This window comes from Myotis lucifugus, unplaced genomic scaffold, assembly GCF_000147115.1.
Source record: "Myotis lucifugus unplaced genomic scaffold, Myoluc2.0 scaffold_40, whole genome shotgun sequence".
Lineage (NCBI taxonomy): Eukaryota > Metazoa > Chordata > Mammalia > Chiroptera > Vespertilionidae > Myotis > Myotis lucifugus.
The window spans coordinates 334,412-356,038 of NW_005871088.1; the positions used below are offsets into that span (position 1 = coordinate 334,412).

Consider the following 21,627-nt stretch of genomic DNA (forward strand, 5'->3'; position numbering starts at 1 on the left):
CAAGACACATCCAGTCAATTTTAAATTTAGTTTTGAAGTTTGAGCCCATCTTTATCTGGCTGGTACTTCCTTCTTGTATTTTAGCCACATGATTCATGTACTTACAGCTGAAATAAGGAGTTGGCTCAGGGATGGCTTTTCAGGCCATATACTGTCCTCTAGTGGCGCACCTCCTGCTCAGTACCCTTTCTCCTTCTGGTTTAGATAGAAGCGCTTTCCTTACTGAGGATTTTATCCAGGAAAAACCAAATCACACATACAAGGCACAAATGCTTTTGAATGCTTTATTAACTTTTAACAAGTAAATGAATAGAAAAGAGTTAACAGTTTGGTCTGGTCACTGGGCAAATGAGACATTTGAGACCTCACAAGAGTGCAGTGTGTATACTAGAACTAGTTGTATTCTTTCTTCATAGACGAGTCACCTCAAGCAGCAAAGGACAGTCTAAGAGCTTTCACTACTGCCTCACGCACCGTAACGGGGAGATGAAATTCCAGAGCCTCTGCAGTCACACACTACCCAGGAAGCTGCAGGTAGGATGGCAGCACATACATTCTCCGCCTGGGACAGCAGTGTGCAGCGTGGTGCTGCACAACCCAGGCGGTTACAGTCTACAGTTCACATTTTCTTTACTTATGAGAAAAACACACACACATTTAAGATACTATTACTTAAGGTTGATCCCCAGAACAGATATCGGTTAGTTTCATCATAAAACTTCCTATGAAGTGGTTGTTTTGAAAGCCATTCTATCACTTGAAATCTTAAAACCCATTTTAATTGCTTAAACATGTGAGTAAAACTTGTATACGTAGTTATGGCTTAACTGGAAGGTAGTTAATTTGTTTTAACAAGAAAGAAGAAACAGTATAGATTTAAATGCTGGTTTGTCAACAAGTATGAATGTAGAAATGTCATCAGCTATTTTAGTTAGTTAACATACATTTCACAGACACTATAATGTGTCTGGCACTAATTCCAAACATATCCAGTAGTTCACTCGGTTTTCCACTCCGAGGAACTCCTTGCACTGCCAGGCTGTGCACCAGGATGTCGGGCTCCATGGAAACAGCTGCACACACAGCCTCCCCGATGCCACCTGGGGAAGCAAGGGAAGTTAGGCTCTGTTCTGGAAATGGGTAGTCAGCCTTAATGCCCCATGATATACAGGCCTTTGAATTTCTGGTTCCCAGGAGAAAGATTTTTCACTAGTATTGATTCATGGAAGCAGTCATTCCCAACTGCCCAGAAGTTCTCATTCTACATTGTAGGTTCCAAAATTGCTCCCAGCCCCACCTACACTAGGGGCTCTCAACCAGGGCTCCATGGATACAGAGGACTGTGGAGCTCAGATACTCAAAGCTGTCAGGATCCCCCAATCCCCCAAACGATTAAAATCAACAAATGAACTGTAAAGAAAAGAGCAACTGGCAGGCCTGAGGTGACCAGCTTCAGAAGGGCCACTTGCAAGGTTGGCCCTCAGGTGGCACCTGGGCAATGGGCTGGTGCAAGTCCCCTCGGCCAACATGACATTTCCCCTACTCATAACGGTGTTCCCTGCACCTGGACTGTTTCTATAATAATTTGGTACATGCTTGGCCCGGGGGTGGGGCTCACATGACCAACCCCCAATAAAACCCAGGGTGCTGGGTCTCAGGTGGGTTCCCTGGGTCTGTAGTGATGCATTTTTCACTGCTGAAGAGGGGAGAGTATTTGGCAGGCCCCTCATGGGAGGGAGGGACGGAGGGAAGGAGGAATGGAGGGAGCCTAAGGACTGGGGTTCTCCATCCCTGACCTGTCTTTGTGGGTCCTGTGCCCTTTCCCTGTGGTAAATCTCAGCCGTGAGGGCATTGGGAGTGCTTCCAGAGACTGTGGATCATGACTGTGCTCTTGGGGACCCCTGCCATGAAACTCCCCATCCCCTTATCTGGCCCACTTAACTTTCCCAGGCCAAACACTACCCAGCTCCCATTTTGGGGGGCATAAACTATTAATAGTTCAAAACTCAAGAGCAACTGTGAAGCTCTTCATGAACTCTCCTCAACCACAATGCCGAGTTAGGCACTCCTTTGTGGTGCCACCAAGCCACCGAGGGGCCAAGCACTGTACATTGTGCTGGGGATACATAAATGAGTAGGTGGCCAAGAGACTCTTAAACTGATATACTTGTGAAGAGCAGCAATACAGGTTAAGTGGTTGATGATGCCCAGGAGCACGGGGCGCCTCCAATCAAAAATGTCCTGCCAAAGCAGACTCTGAAAAGACATACCTTCTAGGTGGTGATCCTCCACGGTAATAATTCGGCCACCTGTGCATTTTGCATGGGCGATGATGGTGTCAGTATCCAGGGGTTTAATGGTAAACAGGTCAATGACGCGGATAGGAGTATCTGGAGAACAGCAATAACCAGCTTGGTATATGAAGCAGACTTAGAATAAGACCACCAATTGGGGCACATGAGGCAGCCCAAGTCCCACCTCTCCCCAGCTGGAACTTCAACATTTAACAACAACAAACTGACCTTGTTTGGAAAGTTCATCCGCAGCCACTAAAATCTCATGCAGAGTAACTCCAGCTCCAATAACTGTGACCTTGTCATCGACACTCTGGCGAATGACCTGGTATTGCACCCGCAAAACAAAAATGCTGTGGTTACTATGTTCAGAGCACATCTCAAGGTGGAAGACACTCTAACACACTGCTCTTCCCCAATTTCACTCATTAATAATTCACTATAAAAAAGGCTGAATCAAAGCACTGAAAAAATGACACGCTTTTTGATAACCCCCACTTCATATTTGTTTTACAAATTCATCGACCTTTCCTCATGATTTCCAGTGCCAAATTACTAAGTTCTTACACAATACAAAAGGACACTTTACCCAAGAAGGTGTATATCAAACAGGGATCTAAAAGACAGAGGGGCCAGAAGTGAGTTGTATGGCTCATATTCAGCCAGAGGATGGACTCATACCCACTAAGGGGTCTGGAAAGGCACCATCTCTAGACTGCTTGGACATCTTGCTGGGTGAGGATAAAGAGATTGAACTCCACTGGTGAACATGTTAACAGGGACCGTTTGAGGACATTATGTATACGCTCTGTGCCAAGCCCCTTGCATGCCGTGAGTGTGCTGTGGCCCATTCTGCAGCCAAGGAAAGCAAATCTCAGAGCAGGAGGAATTTGCCTAGGGCTGAGACAGCAACCAGGCCCATCTGATGTCAAGCCCATGCTCTCCATCACTTGCTATTCTGCAAGCAAAGACAGGGCCCTTGGCCTTTCTCAGAGTTTGATTTCCTCAAAGCTCCCCAACCAAAGGCATATGGAATTAATCTTCATTTCAGCCATCTTTATAGGTTTTCCTATATGACAGTATAGTCAGGGCTTCTAAGCCACTCTATTCTCTGAGAATATCCTAGCCTGCCTCTCTCTCTCTCTCTCTCAACACACACACACACACACACACACACACACTCCCCTCACACACACACACACACACACACACACTCCCCTTATGTCTCTTCTATAAAACTCAGCCCTTGAGTTATCCATAGCTTTACTATTAGGAAATTAACTTTGTTAGGGTAGGGAAAATATTAGGGGGGAAAAAGACCGGAGAGTTAAGAGAAAGCTCTGTAGACCGTTGACTATCATTGAAACCCTCACGTCCCAGAGGAAAACATATGGCCTTGAGTTTAAATGTGGGAGTACAGAGGATAATAGGACACTGAAGGTGAATACTGCAGCTTTTCCACCCAGTGTTGGCCAGCTACCTAGTGGCAGGCATAGCCTGTTCGGGATATAATGCACTAAAGCCACTCAGTGCTCAGTCACAGTCATTCTGAGCACTAGCAACTATAAATTCTGGAGCAGCCTAGCCCTTAGCAACCAAGTAGGATGTCACCTGTTGCTCCTTCAAGAATGGCTACTGGTCTTTCACATATTTAACACGTTAAGCGCCAAGCCTGTTTTGTCTTCCTTTCCGTTTAACCCACAATATCTGCTTTCACCGATATGCTGGCGGCCGGAGACTGATGAGGTCCCAACGGAAAGTATAGCGTCAGTCACCGGTGACTGACATGGCACTTAACGTGTCAAGAAGAGTATTAATGACTTTCTAAAGGGCATAAAACTTTCCTATGCAGTATGATCTCTTGCTGCTCACCTTCTCTGATACCCATCTATAAAACAGGGCTGCAAACAATGTGTGCTTCTAGGGCTTTAGTGAGGACGCAGGAGATAGAAATTACCTAGGATGCTAGCCTTTATCAGCAGGTCTGCAGGTTAAGGCCCCATCCAATGTGCAAAAACCATCTCAGGGCCACACAATTGCCAGCAGCAAGATGGTTCCCATTTCCTTTTGTTCCTGGCCTTGAGGATGCAAAGCCAGAACCTCATAGATCTGTTATTCCTTTGAAATAATGGGTTCTATTATTTTGTTTAGCTTGAGGCTGTGTGATGTTATAGCCAAACAACTCAAGTACCTTCAAGTTGTATTGCTTTATCTTTAAAAATTCAACAAAGAGAGACTCCATTCAGAAAGGAGACAAGTTCAATTCTGGCTGATATTGGTAAAATGTTCCTTCTGGAGAAGCAGGCAAAGGTCACAACTGATTTTTTTAAAAACTAGAACAAAGAAAGGATGAAGCCTTCACTGTGAGGATACCTAGTGCTAGTTTTAGAATAGTTATCTGCACATGAAATGACATAGAGAACACTGGAGAACTTAAGGGCTTACCTTGGCCTTTCCAATCTCAAAAATTTCTGTTGGAGAGTAAATAACATCAGTTTCAGGTCGACTGGTCCGAATGTAGCATAGCCCCTAGGGTATAAACAGAAACCAGAACTATTAGAAAGTCTAACTCAATTTCCAACTAATAAACCTTTAAACAAAAGCAGGGAGGGAGGAGGAGGAGGACTGAATAGTTCTTTTACTAAAATAAAGCACACATTTTGGAGCAAGGGCAAACCACTGGCAAACAGGTCAGCTATCACCTGGTCAGGTTACTACTGAGCCAGGCAAAAGCTTATGCAGAACCCTGGCGACGCGTTCAGTGACAAGCTTTCCATGTTGCCACATTCACTGATTTAAAAAAGCTTTCTCAAATACTCGCTGACCTGTTCTGTCCCCACACACAGAACATAAATTTAGGGCAGTAGCACTGGCTCATGTTAAATAGAAAGGTCAGAACACAATGTTATACAGTTAATTTTTTTCCACAATAGCTTGTAATGATTCAACCTTAGAAATACCTTAAACACTGGAATATAAAGTGACTCAGTATTTCCCCAGTAAGATGTAAATACATTTTTATCAACACAAACAGAAGTATAAATATCCAAATGTCTAAAGTATTTAATTTACACACATATCTTTAAAAAATATATTTTTATTGATTTCAGAGAGGAAGGGAGAGGGACAGATAGATAGAAACATCAATGATGAGAGCGAATCATTATCAGCTGCCTCCTGCACACCCCCTACTGGAGATTGAGCCTGCAACCCGGGCATGTGTCCTTGATCAGAATTGAACCTGGGACCCTTCAAGTCCGCAGGCAGATGCTCTATCCACTGAGCCAAACCAGCTAGGACTACACACATATTTAAATCATACATTATAAACTAATATATTAATTTAGAAACACAGCTCTGTTCATTCATCCCAATGTTATAAATCAATTATATTCAGTGTCTTTATTGAGGTAAAATTTACCTCAGTGGAGCGATCCACAAATTCTAACAAAGGTATATAGCACATAACCATCACCTGAGTCCAGATTGCATTCATCTGCCCAGAAAGTTCCCTTGTGCCCCTCTCCTGTACCCAAGCAACAATCTCTGTTCTGATTTCTGTGACCACAGCTTTGTTTTGCCTCTTGATCTTCCTAGAAATGGAATCCTCCAGCACATGAGATCACTATGTATATACACAGGCATGAAACAATTTCTAGGATATAGTAAGTAAAAAATCAAGTATAGAACATACATATACTTTGAGCCCACTTAGGTTAAGGGGAAAAAAAAGGTCAAGCCCAGCTCGTGTGGTTCAGTGTCAACCCCTGAACCAGGAGGTCACAGCTCGATTCCCAGTCAGGGCATGTGCCTGGGTTGTGGGCTCGATCTCCAGTGGGGGGCATGCAGTAGGCAGCCGATTGATGATTCTCTCTCATCATTGATGTTTTTCTCTTTCCCCCCTCCCCCTTCTTCTCTCTGAAATCAATAAAAACATTTAAAAAAAGAAACATGTCTCTAACACATTGCAAATGTTTAGAATGGAATTTCCACAATCTACCCTAACTGTGCCCAGAGTCACCTGTGCAGGGGTATGGTTGGGTGCAGGGCTGGGTAGTGAGGAGAGTCTGGTGACAGTTGGAATGATTGGAAAGGTGAAAACTATATCCCCCAGATGCCCTTGTAACTGGATTCTGGGCAGGAATTAGGTTGTGTTCATCTGATGCCCTTACGTGAGGCTTCAAGAGGGGAAAGTGGGGCAGAAGCCACACTCTTGCCCATCTGCACTGTTTTTGAGGGTGGAGCCAGGTTGGGGACCTTAGGGTTTGTCTGCAGTGAAGTCTCACAGGCCACTCTCCGGCTTTCTGGATGTCACAGGTGGTGGCATGGGGTATGTCTAAGGCCAGCACAAGATGGCTCACTGCTGGAGCCCACTCCTTGGGCCCTGCCAAAAGCTCCCTGCCTCAGAGCCCCAGGCTCCCTCTTCTTGCCAAGCCCTGGGCCATCAGGTGGTGTTCAGCATCCCTCTGCACTATTTGTCTTTGAATGTGTTCATGTTTTATGTGCTTAACACCTTTATTGGGTAATGGTTCTATTTTTAAAAGGAATCCTACAACCCAATTTTCTATAATGAATATCTATTACCTTTATGCTGAGAGAAAATGGGAAAAATCCAACCATCAGTACCAAACTAAGTAGCAGAGCTCAGAAGCATTTTCTGTCCGAACCAGTGGCCCCTAAAAATACCTGGGTATTGGCCGCCAGGAACACAGCATACTCTGTGGAGACAGCATCACTTGGATAGAAAACGGTGCAGTTGGGAACCGCTCGGAACATGGCCAAATCCTCCAGGGCCATCTGGGAGGGGCCATCTTCACCTGAGAAAACAAAGCCACAGCCCAACAAAAACATGAGACAGACCAAGAAGCTAGGACCACTTCCTCTGCTGGATAAGCAACAGCTCTTATTGACATCTGGGGGCGGGGGAGAAAGGTGGCCACAACTGTAGCAGAGCCTACAAAACTATCCAATTCGTATGTCAATATGCTGCCTCATAATTATAATGAGCTGTCACACATCTATCTCCCTCAAGACATCACTGTGACACTCGAGGTTTGACTAATTGACCTCCCAGATCAACCAGTGATCTCTTCTTGGCCCTGACCCTTGATCACTGGGCACTGCTACTGCTGTCCAAGGTGACTTCAGGTTCTTCTTGAGCACAGGTGGCTGAGTCAGCCCCATCAAGTCTCTGTCCCTGTCCCCTTTCTCCTTAAGAGGGTCCTCTCAGCTTTGTCTTTTCTTCTCTGCTCTTCTATCTTCTCCATCAAGAGACTGAGGTTTTTAGATTGAAGTGGTCTTCTTCACTTCTTAAGGCCTTCAAGGTAGCTGAGCATAACATACCTTGGGGGCACCCTTGGGGTGCTATTGTAACTAAGGAGACCTTAGGGTTTGTTTGGGAACAGAGTTTCTGATCAGAAACACCGTGAAAAGAGAAAGCCCAATGTATACTAGGGTGGCCTGCCTCTTTGAGCTGGGAAGGGGACTTTCACTATGCACACTGCCTTGCCTGGGATAAGTGTCTAACCTCAGAACTCCCGGCTCTTCTGGGTTGGCCCTAGAGCCACTTCTCCACGTTGCTGACTTATTTTGAAACTTTCACTATACCTAGCTCCAGGCAAAGACCCCCAAATCTCTACCAGGCCCTCTGCCCAGGCCAACCCTGAAATGCTGTTGGCGCTCCTCACTTCACTCTCCCCCCCTTGCATGTGTCCCATCCAGAGACTTCTTGGCCAGTCTAGCTCTCCCAGGGAGTCCCAGAGATAACTCCCAAATATTCACTTCTGGCCCACCCTCCCCTCCAGCATTCTAGCAGCAATTGTAAGCTGTCACATCTACCTCGGGGCCCTGCCCCACCACAGTACATCAGGCACCTCCACCTTTCCCAAGTCCTCATTTCTGTCACTCATGACCATGATTCCCTGACGTTTCCCAGGTAATTTTGAACTCCTCCGTCTGTCAGCAATGTGACTTCTTTCTTCAGACTTTTTCAGATTCACTCTTATCTTCCACCCACTGCTAATGCACACCATATTTCAACCCTCTTCCTGGCTTCCCCATTTCCCATTGTTTCCATTTCGCATGTCCTGCCAGGTTAATGCCCTGAGAGTGACATCTTCCTTGGCCTCACTCCCTAGCATCAGGATTCTCACAGCTTCCCATTCCATCCCACCAGGCTGCTCCGCCCAGGCAAAGCCAGTACAGGCTGTGCTCCTTGCTTCCCTGTGCCATGACCACACCAAGAGCAGAAAGGAACTCTGTAATGCTGGGGTGGCCCTATTCATTCCCAGTATGTGGCTAGACATTAAAGATGCACTCAAGACAGATTACTTCTTCTCACTGACGGCAAGACTGGGCATTTTACAATAATATCAAGAGATCCGCTCAAAGTTACCCAGAGTATCCTGGAACTTTTAAAGCATTTGTTTTTTCTTTAAGTGGTTACAAATAATCAAATGCTATAAAACCCTACATACATTGGCAATTTAATCGTTTAGATTAATTATCTTTCTCTGTCAACTAGAAAAGCTATCAAGATGATGGCATTGAGAACTCATACCAATGGATACCCCAGAGTTGGACCCAATAAGGTTGATGTTGGATTCAGTGATGGTTCCAATACGGATCTGCTCAAATGCTCGGGTCAAAAAGGCAGCGAGGGTGCTAACAAAAGCAATGGTCCGACCACGAATAGCGCATCCCAGCGCCACGTTCACCTGTTAACACCAAGAAAGTGAATCAGAATACCTCTGGACAAGGCCCCTATCACCCCTAGCTGCCCCCCTTTCCCCTTAACCAGTAATGCATGGTCCCCTGATAACACCCTGTTCTGTATACCCAACCCCAGGCACATACCCAGGGAAACCCCAAACCTGGCAAACCCACAGTGTCCCCTGAACACTGCCAGAAACCAGAGGAATTGTGGTGCTGGCCTGGCTCTTCAAACGCAAAAAGGCAAAGCTTAGGACACCCACGGCCATCCCCTCAGTCCTCGTGGGTGTCCTTCCCATACCTTCTGTACACCTTTCTTCCTGGTGCCCTTACCTCACACCTCCTGGGGGATAAGAGGTGAACAATGGAGGCTCCCCCATCTGCCCCCTGACCAGCCTCTCCACTGTGTTGCTGGGAGACATGGGGGGCCTGCTCACCATGCTGAATCTCATCCTTCTCTTCCTTTCTCAAGGGCATCTCTGACTATGTAATTATCCCCTCCCCTCCGTATTCAGTTTCTCCTTCTCTTGGGTTTACTCATCATTTGAGTTTGTGCTGCTATCTTCCATCTTCACCCTCCCATCTCCAGCTTCACAACTTCTCTCCCTGTCCCCACTCTCTGCCTAGCCTCCTTCTTCTAGGCTACCATGCCTATAAGGGACTTTGAAGGTGCCAAATGCAAGAGTTTGCCTGACCTCCATTTCATTGTATCTGACCTCAGCAGCACTGCATAGGACAATGCCCCTTCCCACTGACTGCTGCTGCTCCTGCTAGATCTGTGGATGGCGCACAGCTCTTCCCTAAGGACACTGGACTGAGTCCTGGGGCTCGGTCACACCCTTCCTCATTTGCCCCCTACTGGGAACTCGCATGAGGTTGTGGCCTGCAAAAGCCCTGTATAATTTGCCCCTTGGTGACCTTTCTGAACCAATTTTGTTCTAATAGTCACCATGCTTCTGCCACTCTGTCCTTTTTTCTGCCCCACAAACATCTCAACTTTGAGCCTATCAGAGATAGCTGTGCCCTCTGCTGGGAATGCCATCTCTCAGAGCTGTGCATGACTGACTCCTTGTCACTTAAGTCTCAGCTTAAAGGTCACCTCTCCTGAAGCTATCCCTGACTGGTGCTAGTCACACTCTCACTACCCACTTGTTTCACCATGGTACTGGATACGACCTGCTGGCTGCTTCTTTAGTACTTCTTCCAACTCTAAGAACACATTAGTAGGCACAGAGCATATGACTGGTGACTGAAGGGATCATCAATGAGTTGGGGAGCAAGCTTTTTGATAGGAGGCTCAGTTCAGAAAATTACGGATTATATTTTTTCCACTCAAAATGGAAATCGCTTAATGAGACTCAGAAAAAAATGTACATATTCTTACAATTGTGATGACCTACTTTACTGAACAGGGGGCCTTAAATTCCAACACTGACAGGGCCAGGGAAGCACCGTGAGTGAATGAGCAGGCTGGTGGGAGGCAGGGGTACAGCCCATCTAAATGGCTCCAGCTGACTGGTGGCAGGAGGAAATGCTATCCTAGTGTTGCCAGACTTTCCCATTCTTGAAGAGAATCCAGAAGTTCAGATTCTATATAAAATCTGGTTTCTAAAAGCCTGCAACTAATTACAAAATTTGTAAATACTACTTGTTCCAAATAAAATATCTCTGGAGGTCATGCGCGACCTGCTGGCCCATAGTTTTCTGGCCAGTGCTGTTTTTGGCCTCTACAATGTGAAGACAGGTGTGCATTGTCCTCTACTGGCACAGCGCTTCAGAAGTCAAGGCTTTTACTAGCATTAACTCCTTTCTCTCTTTAAGAGGGTGTACACTCATCTAAAAGAGACTCCCTGCATTAATATCACTCCAGGGAGAGATGAAGCACAGATAAGCAAACAACTTTACCCAAGACCACAGCTCTCTATTGGCCTTCTTGAGGCTGCAATTGGCATAACATTTGAGTATCTAGGATATATTAGGTCCTGCAATACAGTGAGAAGAAATAGAGAAATCATTGTATCTTGTAGCTTTCTCAACCTACTAGCCTCTGGGTGGCTATAGGATTGCTTAATTGTAAGCAGGGCAGAAAGAGCAGGGCCACCTAGAGCTACTACGGAACTCAGGATGTTTTGGGCTTGGAGCCTTGGGGTTAGATGGCTGCGACCTATCGGGACAGGGTGCTGGGCAGTCTACCATGCTCCTCCCAGCAGTCCTGGAAACTACCCCTTAGACTTTGCCCAGCTCCTCTCTACCAGTTTCCCTGGAGACTCCCCCACCCCCCACCCATGGAAAGAAAAACTGTAATGTGGGCCAGGACTCATGTGTCCAGTGGGCCACTGCTAATCAATGAGAAGACCCAAGAGAGATGCCCACAGCATACACACCATGTTTTGCTCGGCAATGAAACACTCAATGAAGCGCTCAGGGTGCTCTTTCTTGAATATCTCAGAGAAGGTGGAGTTCTTGGTGTCACCGTCCAGCACAATGACTCTATCATTGGCATGGCCCAGCTTAGCCAGAGCCAAACCACATGCTTTGCGAGTAGCTACCTGGAAAAGTCAAACAGTAGAGTTTCTTAGAATGGATTTAGAAAGGTGAACATTTTGTAGAATTACAAACTGTATTATATCTAAATGAAGAAAGCAAATTTGCGATTCACCAATAATTTCCTTTAGGGTCATAAAAATGGGTTGCTAGCAAATCTTAAATGCATATTTGCCTCACTTAGGTATCAATTTCTCAAAAATAAATTTATTCTTCCGTACCATTTGTATAGTTAAAAAAAACTAAATTTCCCTTGCGCTAGCCAGCTGGCTCAGTTGGTTGGAGCGTAATCCCATGCACCAAAATGGTTGTGTGTTTGATTCCTGGTTGGAGTGCATACGGAAGGCAACCAGTCATATTCCTCTTTCCCTCCCGCTCTCTCTAAAAAACCAATAAAAACGTATCCTCAGGTGAGGATAAAAAAAAGTTTAATTTCCCCAAATGTAAATGCCTCTGTGACTTTTCAGCTATAAACATTAAAATGTAGAACTTAAGCCCTGGCCGGGTTGCTCAGTGGTTGGAGCATCAGCCTGCAAACCAAGGGGTCTCCGGGCAATGTCCAACCAACTGACCCACACTGGCCAGGGCTAAGAGGTGGTGGTTGTTTTTTTAAAAAAATATATTTTATTGATTTTTTACAGAGGAAGGGTGAGAGAGAAACATTGATCAGCTGCCTCCCTGGGCAAGTGCCTTGACCGGGAATCAAACTGATGACCTGTTGGCCCTTGACTGGAATGGAACCTGGGACCCTTCAGTCCACAGGTCGACGCTCTATCCACTGAGCCAAACCGGTCAGGGCAAGAATTGGTCTTTTTAATTGGTGTGGTTCCTTGTGTAATCCAGAAAGTTCAAAAGATCAGCCCAGCCAGGCCCCCATTCTTAGAGCAGACACAGAATTTTTTCATGCACAGTGGACTGCCAACTCACAAACTGAATTTAGGAAACAAACAAAACATACACAATGCTGGACACTAAGTAGCAAATGACTGATAAGAAAATTCAGATATAAGTTTGAAATCAAAGACTAAATATCAGACATAGTAAAAGAAAATTGGTAAACCCATCCTTATTGCTTATAACCTTTACTAGGTGTCACACCACCTAATAATTGGTTCATCCATGGATATCTGAGTAAATCGAGTCCCATGTATTTAGAAAGAAAAGCAGAGAACAAAGCAGTTTGCTTACCTTGTCACCGACTTCGTAAACAGGCAGAGAGGTCATCTCTACATTGGTGGTATTGACATAAGGCGAGTCTTCAACAGGGGATTTTGGTGTGAGCTGCCTGTTGGTCTCTATCTGGCTCTCAATTAATTTGATAATTGCATCTGCTCTTTCTGTTGGCATTGGCTTTCCATGCCAATTTTCTGTATCCTCAACGCCTGCAACCAAAGGAATAAAAGATGTCTATTCCATAAATATTTAAGATATTCTGATGGAAATGATGTCAGCCAAGGATTCACAGGAGTAAAAACATGGCACAGCCTGAGATGGTATTGCACTCCCAAAGAACAGCCTGGACGAAAGGCCCAGAGGCTCTTGAGGGGGCCACTGGTCCATGTGCTGGGGAGAGTGAGGGAGATGAGGCTGGAGAGACAGGTAGGGCAGACCATGGAGGATCCCATTCATATAAGGAGTTTTGAGATTTGTCCAAGGCAAGATGGGAAACCACTGAAGGGTTGGAGTGGGGGAGGTGACTGGTCAGGCCTGTGTTGTAGTAAAGAAAGAAGAAAGATCACCATAGCAGCCCTGTGGAGACAGCAGTTAGGGAGAGATGGAGAGGAGTGAACAGATCTGAGATATACTTTAGGGGCAGAAATCAGAACTGATGGTGGACTGGGTATGTGTGTAGGGGGCAAATAAGGGAAGAGTCAGAGGCAAGGATGATACCCAGGTTTCTGCCAGAAGCAAATTGGTCAGGTGGTCATCTCCTGAACTGGGGATACCAGAGTAAGACTGTATTTTGGGGAGGAGTTATAGAAGTTTTATTACAAAATTTTGATGTCAAAACACACCAGGAATCATACTCTTTACAACTATTTATACTTGAGAGGAACAACTTTAGGTTGAAAGAACTTTAGGTGTCAGCTTTGGCATTTGCAAGAAGACTTTCAAAACCCCTTCCTTCCCCAGGCCCTGTTACACAGCTACCTTTCCTAGAGGCACCATTTTACTAGTTGCCTGTGTTTTCCCTGATAGTGTGGACATAGGCAAGCATGGGTGTCTGTGTCTGTGTCCACCCTTATTTACATATCTGCTCACGTAGGTAGCAGCACCTTCTCACACTGCACTCCTGCAGAGATTCATTCCCTGCCAGTCCTCTAACTGGACTATCCTCCTAGCTACTTCCTTGTGTAGGCAGAAAAATCACTGCTCACTTGCTGGGGGTCTGGGCTTCCCCTTCCACCCTAACCAGACATGCTATTTGTAAGAGCCAAGGAGAGCAAGAGCCTCCACACATATTTCAAGCATAGCCATTGTGCACCAAGTCAGTTGTCTGCCTGGCCAGCCTGAGTCTCCTGCCTTGTCTTCTGTGCAGACAGATGTTTTTAATAACCCCAAGCTGAAAAGAAACACTTGTTTACTTGGAATGCCACGGCCCTTGAAGGTCTTGGCAATGATAGCAGTGGGCTTGTTCTTCACTTGAGCTGCTTGCCAGAACACGTCGCAAAGCGCCTCCACATCACGACCATCCACCACGTAAGTGTTCCACCTATCAACCAAGGAGGAGGCCAGGTTACAAGGTGAAGGGGGGATGGGGCAGAAAAGAGGTGACATAAGACAGGAAGGATAGTTACCCAAAGGCTTCGCAGCGCTTCTGATAGATCTCTATGCAGTTCTCAATGGGCAAGACGCCACTGTGGCCCAGGCGGTTGACGTCGAAGATGGCCATGAGATTATCCAGATTGTAGTGAGACCCGAAGGCCAACGCCTCCCAAACGGAGCCTTCCCAAGACTCACCATCTCCCAAAAGGCAAAACACCCGGTAGCTGGGGCAAGCGAAAAGTTGTTTAGGACTCTGCTTGGGTCTCTTCAGGGCCACTCAAGCAAATACATTTCATGGAGAGAAGCAAAGGAACAGACGGAGGCAGCTGCTTCAGATCATCAAGTTCCTAAGACTATTTTCCTTGTCCACCCTGTTCAAACTCGACAGCTGAGGAAACACAGCTTTAAAAGCTGAGGTCTCATGAGATGGGGTTCACCACCTTTGGCTAGTTTTCTCATTCTAGCCGTAAAGGCTATTTCTAGGTTCTTCTGCCACTTCTCTGGACTCAACAAACAAGAGGGGATGGGAAGAAAGCTGCTCCCTTAAACACCCAAACATTTACAGTTTTTTGGTAAGCTCCATTTTAAGCATTGCCACCTTCTACTTCTGATCTTACAAATTTATTTACAATAATCATAACAATCAAAACATTCTACCTCAGGAGCATATGTTCTGTTGCAAATGGTAAACTCCTCCGCAGCAGAAACATGAAACATTTATATCAATAAAACACAACCCAGACCCCACGAAAATGCTGTTATGTTTTAAAAAGTGATTAAATGTAGGATAGGGACTAATAGAGGCAATAATGAAAGATGAAAAATGTCAACAGACTTACGGGAAATGGAGCAGGGCAGCTGCCTGAGTAGTGGAGGAAGCATGAAATGCCTCCAGAAGGACCACCCGGGCTGGAACCAGGAACTGAGGGGCTCTGAACATGCACATAACCATAGCCAACCCTGGGACAACACCCCCCCCCCCCAGCCACCAGCCTCCACCTTGCTCCCATTTCAGCAGCATCTGGGCACATGCCCCTGTAAGAAAGGCACTGATATGCCTGACTTCAGAAAGGTGGAACCACTTCAGAAAAAGAAACCTTTGATTAAATAAAGCCAAAGTGTCTGGTGTTGTATGGAGACAGTTAAGTGGTTTCTGGGTAAGCAACTTACCTGGCATTGTCAAAGTACTTGCCAGTATATGCCATCCCACACGCAGTCCCCAGTCCTGGTCCATACCATCCGATTGCCACATCAACAAATGCCAGTCGCTGTAAGAGAAGGAACCAAATGAACCTAGGTGCACATGAAGGACACAGGTATCAGGAAGTTAAGTATCAGGCCAACTTTTGGCACTGAGAACAGGCTGCTCCTCAGAATGTCCCCTCCCACCCTGTGGTGTGACTTCCTCTTCACTACACCCACATGCACCCCAAATCTTAGATCACAGACAGGGAAACCATAGGTATTCAACGCAACATGGCAAGGGCAACTGGAGCTTTGGGAACATAGAGGGAGGCTTTTCCTCCAATTTGCAGGCTACATAGGGCCCAAAAGCAAAGCAGAAAACCTAAGCATGAACCTTGTCATTTCACAAGGCCTTTTATCCACACATGCACAAACGAAAATGTTCAATCTTTTTGGAAAATACGGGTTCTTAAGGCCCACTGAACTTATTCATCCTCCCACTGCCACCATCTCGGCCTGGTCACAAACTCCTCTCCCTTCCATCACTGCAGTGGCCTTCCTGCTCCTCCATCGCCATTCTCAACACAGCTGCCATGGGAGAGCCTGTTCATTACTCTCTGCCAAGAACCGACCAAGTCTTTCTATCTTGTGCCAAGTAGAGCCCAAGGTCTTGCACTGGCCTGTCCACTTTGGCCCCTCTTCACCTCCTACTCTCCCTCCAACCACTCTGGGTGCTCTGGCCTCCTTGCTGCCCCTTGAACATCCCGGGCACATGCCTGCCTCAGGGTCTTAGCACTTGCTGCTCCCTCTTCCGCAAGTGCTCAGTGGGCTTGTGCCTAAATAGGTACATTGTTCACTTCCTCGCCTTTTCCAAAATTCTCAAATGTCAGCATCATGGCCGCCCTGGACCATCTCTTTCAACTAGTAAGCCCTACCCCTCCTGCACTTCCTTTGGATCCAGGATGCTCAGCCCCATATGATATGCTAGCTAGCTATTTACAGGTTTGTCTGCCTGCTCCCTCGCTCCATTCAAATGACAGCTCCAATGAAGCAGAAGTTAGTGCGCTGTCACTACCGTGGATGGGTATTTGTTAGTCTCAGATCCCTCTCCTTTCCATCCCTCTCAGGGCTCCTGACCTTCCCTAGGTTTCTCCACGTGCTCTTGTGACCCCAGAGACTCTCTCTCCGTTTTGCATCTCTAGCCTCACAGAACTGTCCCACTAAAGTCTCTCTAGCTTCATCCTTTTCTCCATGGCTCCTACCTTATTCCAGTAACAAGCTCTGGCTCCCAGTTGTCTTGCATGCCCTTGGACCCAGCCTAGACTCTGCACTCAGACCAACTCTGCTTCTCCCTGGCTTTATTATTATTATTTGTTAATCCTCACCCGAGGATATTTTCCCATTGATTTTTAGGGAGAGTAGAAGACACAGGGAAAGACAGAAACAAACATGGATGTGTTTGCACCTGGTGCTCTACTAGTTGAGTTTTAAATGATTAGCTCAGACCCTGAATGGCGTGGCTCAGATGGTTAGAGCATTGTCCCATGCACCAATGGGTCTCATTTTGGGTTGATTCCCAGTCAGGGCACATACCCAAGTTGTGGTTCAACCCCCTATCAGGAGGCAACATCTCTAGAATCAATGAAAAAAAACACACCACACAAACATATCCTCGGGTGAAGATTAAAAACAAACAAATAGCTCAGGATACAGCAAACTTTCAGATAGCATCAAAGAGCTGCACAGAGCTATACATTCTTCTAAGTCGATCTTACTTTTAACATTCCTTTTCTTTCCCATCACCCAATGTAATGAGGTACCTGACACTATACCTAATGTAATGAGAAAGTCCTCCATTAATGTCAAGTCAGATCTGCAGAGAAATGGAAGAGAAAGCTGACTGGCAGGGTAGAGTGTTCCTCAAATTCAATTCAATTTTCCTCAAGCTCAGCAAGTTGGACTTGCTATGTTGCCCACCTCTACCCACGTGTGACAGAGAATGAGAGCAGCATGACCCTGCCAAGGGGAACTTAGTGCTAGGTGGGGTGAGGAGGGGAACCACCAAAGGAAAGGAAGGGTGGCTACTTGCCACAAGTCATCCTTCATACCACACAGTCCTCCCCAGGACACCTTTTAGATCTTTATAAGGTGCTATGCTCCTAAATGTTCGTGTCCCCCCAAAATACATTATGTTGAAAACCTAAAGCCCAAGGTGATAGTATTAGGAAGTGTGTGGGGTCTATGGGTGGTGATTAGGTCACAAGAGCCGAACCTTCAAGAATGGGATTAGTGTCCTTATAAAAGAGGCCTTAGAGAGGCCGCTTCTTCCATGTGAAAAGTCTGTGACCAGGCAGAGGGCTCTCACCAGAATGCGACCATGATGGTGCCTTGATCTTGGACTTCCAGCCTCCAAAACTGTGAAAAATGAATTTCTATTGTTTATAAACCATCCAGTCTGTGTATTTAGTTACAGCAGCCCGAATGGACTAAGATATACGGAAAAGGAAAAAGAACATAAAAAGATAAATAGAGCCCATTTCAGGTTTTGTTGCCACACGGTGGCTATATTTTTATCTTTATATTTTGTTAATCCTCACCTGAGGATATTTTTTCCATTGATTTTTAGAGAGAAAGGGATGGAGAAAGGAGGAAAGAGACAAAGAGAGGGTAGGAGGGAGGGAAGAAGAGAGAGAAACACCGATGTGAGACATATCGATTGGATGCCTCCCACATGTGCGGCAACAAGGGTGGGGATTGAACCTGCAACCCAGGTACTCGCCCTAGACCGGGAATAGAATCAGTGTGTGAGCTGATACTCCAACCATTGAGTAATACCAGCTAGGGCTACATGGTGGCTATAAAAGTGAGTTTAAGCGAGCATCTGAGTAGGCTCTGGGCTCCCATGCCTGCTTACCTTGCAAAGGATAAAGCGATCATTGTTCGGGTTCTCTGGGTCCTCCTGTTTATATTTCATGATGTAGAAGAACAGCACAGACATGATTTCAGCGGCACTGCTGCATGATGTGGGGTGGCTGAAAGACAGACACGGCACAGGTCATTTCTCACAGGCAACTCACCAAGGATAGTGCATGAGGAGACTTCTCAGCACAGTCTCCTCAGACCAGAAGCAGCAGTCATTGCTCCTAGCCCTGGAAGAATCCAACCAAGGGAAAGGGAGGCAGGGCCACTGCCTCCCAAGCTCAGTTTTTAAGGATGCCTTCAGACCCAGTAACCTCACAACCTGGTGACTCCATAAGCACTTGAACATTTGTTCAGTTGCTTGAATTTATCTGTGATGTCATTAATCAGAAATACCATGAAGCAGAAATAAACCCACACATATATGTTCAACTAATATTTGACAAGGGAACCAAGAATACTCAATGGAGAAAGGACAGTCTCTTCAATAAATGGTGCTGGGAAAATTGGATAATCACATGTAAAATAATAAAACCGGACCCCATATATTACAACACTCACAAAAATTAATTTAAAATGGATTAAGAGGTAATGTAGGACCAAAAATCATTAAACTCCTAGTAGAAAACATAGAAAAAAAGCCCCTTGACATGAGTCTTGGTAATGATTTCTTACATATGACACCTACAGCTCAAGCAACAAAATAAACAAGTGGGACTACATCAAACTAAAAAGCTTCTGCACAGCAAAGGAAACGATCGACAAAATGAAATAACCTACTACATGGGGAAAATATTTGCAAACCATATATCTGATAAGGTGTTAATATCCAAAATATATAAAGAATTCCGACAATTCATTAGAAAAACCCTCAAAATAATCCAATTAAAATGGTCAAAGGACCTGAATAGACATTTTCTCAAAGACATTCAAATGGCCAACAAGTGCATGAAAAGGTGCTCAACATTACTAGTCATTGAGGAAATGCAAATCAAAACTACAATGAGATATCACCTCCCATTATGTTAGAATGGTTATTATAAAAAAGATAAGAGGTGTTGGTGAGGATGTACAGAAAAGAGAACCCTTGTTCACTGTTAGTGGGAATGAAAATTGGTGCAGCCACAATGGAAAACAGTATGGAGGACCCTCAAAAAATAAAAAATACAATTACAATATGATCCATCAATTCCATTTCTGGGACCACATCCAAAGGAAATGAAAGCACTATGTCAAAGAGATTATCAACACCCCTATGTTCATAGCAGCATTATTTATAATAGCCAAGACATGGAAACAACCTAAGTGTCCACAGAACTGATAAAGATGATGGGGTACATGTATACAATGGACTATTATGCAGCCAAAATAAAGAAGGAAATTCTTCCTTTTCAACAATATGGATGGACCTTGAGAGCATTGTTAAGTGAATCAAGTCAGAAGTAGAAAGGCAAATACTATGTGATCTCACTTATATATGGAATATAAAATAAAAACAGAAAAACAAATTCATAAAAAAGAGATAATCAAATTTGTGGTTATTAGAGGTGGGGTTAGGGTAGGTGGTCAAAAGGTACAAACTTCCTTATAGGATAAATAAGAACCAGGGATGTAATGAATAAAATAGAGACCAGGAAAAACAAAAAATAAACAAAAACAAAAGTTGGTTCTTTGAAAACATTAAAATTAACCTTTAGCTAGACTAAGTAAAAAAAATTACTAAATTATTAAATCAGATCTGAAATTACTAATTTAAGAAACAAAAAAGGACATTACTACCAATTCTACAGAAATAAAAAGGACTATAAAAAGTACTGTGAATAGTTGTACATCAATAAATGGGCTCACCTAGAAAAAATTTCTAGAAACAGAAAACCTAAGACAGTCACAAAAAAATAGAAAGTCGGAATAAACCCATAACTAACGAAGAGATTGAATCAGTTGGCAAAAACTTCTGCCACAAACAAAAACTCTGGGCCTTTTTTTTTTTTGGTTTCAGAGGGAGGGAGGGGAAGAGGGGGAAAAGGGATGAAGACGGGGAGGAGGGAAAAGAATGAGGAAGGGGGAGGGGAGAGAGAAACACTGATGAACACGTGCCAACTGGGATCCAACGCTCGCACGCACGCACGCACGCACGCACGCACGCATGCGCGCGCTCTCACGCAGACACACGCATGCGCGCGCACACACGCACACACATGCAGGCACGCATACGCGGCGCACACACGCACGTTGTGCGTTTGTGCCCTGGGCGGGAATGAAACCTGCCCCCTCCTGTACAGGATGACTGCTGCACCAATTGAGCCACACCCGCCAGGCTGGCTAATTTTTAAAGAAATCAATCCTCAAACTCTTCGGGGAAAAAAAACCCACAACCAAAAAAAATGGCGGGAAACACTTCGAAACGCATTTTGAAGCCACCATCGCCTTTACACTAAAACCAGACAAATACCACAAAACTGCTAACCTTTCTTAGGAATATGGATGCAAAAAATCCTGAACAAAATACTAGACAACCGAACAGCCCCCTTTTAAGGTTTATTTCTTTACACTCCCATGCCCTGGGTTTCGGGACCCGGGTGACGACGCAACCACTTACACAGAAAACCCCAGGCCTTCCCGTTCCAATGCTAGCCAGCTCCAATCCTCGCTAACCCAACCCAATCCCCGGAAGGCGCCCACTCCCCCCGCCACACTGCTTCCCTCCCCTCCCCCCGTCCAGCCCCCGCGTGGGTTCCGGGGTGAGCGGCTAGTGCCGGAGCACGTGGCTGGGCACTAAGTGAACCAGTGAGGCCACAGCTACGCTTAGTTGGCGCCTGAAACGGAAGCCAAACCCCAGTAGCCCCAAACCGGGCCTAATGGTTCACTTCATGACCGTTAGGCCTGCAGCCCCGAGCCGGAGCCACTTTGGCTTCGAAGGCGCCTTACCCGGTGCTCAAGGCACACGTGGTCCTGATGGAATGGATGCGCAGGCGATTGGCCAGGTCCCGAAGCACCTGCACAGTATCCGCATCAGGTTTGTCTTCCTCCGGGATGGCAACGTTCACCTCAGCCTCAGCCATTGCTGCTACTCAGACAGAGTCTGAAGAGAAAATGGCGTCGAGTGGGCGCTTCAGGCTTTTATAGGCCTCTGCACCGGCTCCCTCTGCGAAGAACCTTCCGCGCGCGCGTGGATCCCTCCGCGCGCCCCAATTAAGTGGATTTTGAA

General features: G+C 45.7%; 1 protein-coding gene across 2 annotated transcripts; it reads right to left on the reverse strand.

Annotated features, from left to right (window-relative positions):
* Positions 1-927: 927 nt before the first annotated feature.
* On the reverse strand, positions 928-21,481 carry TKTL1 (transketolase like 1). Of its 2 annotated transcripts, none has more exons than XM_023753008.1 (13): positions 21,348-21,481; positions 18,415-18,514; positions 15,486-15,583; positions 14,348-14,539; positions 14,135-14,262; positions 12,738-12,931; positions 11,390-11,554; positions 8,854-9,010; positions 6,981-7,111; positions 4,740-4,823; positions 2,523-2,619; positions 2,271-2,390; positions 928-1,100 (listed from the first exon to the last, which is right to left on the reverse strand). In XM_023753008.1, exons 1-13 carry the CDS (start codon positions 21,479-21,481, stop codon positions 928-930), a joined length of 1,773 nt encoding a protein of 590 aa, XP_023608776.1. The 2 variants fall into 2 exon arrangements, with proteins under 2 accessions (XP_023608776.1, XP_006087836.1); XM_006087774.3 differs by having other exon boundaries at positions 18,415-18,532.
* Positions 21,482-21,627: the final 146 nt, after the last annotated feature.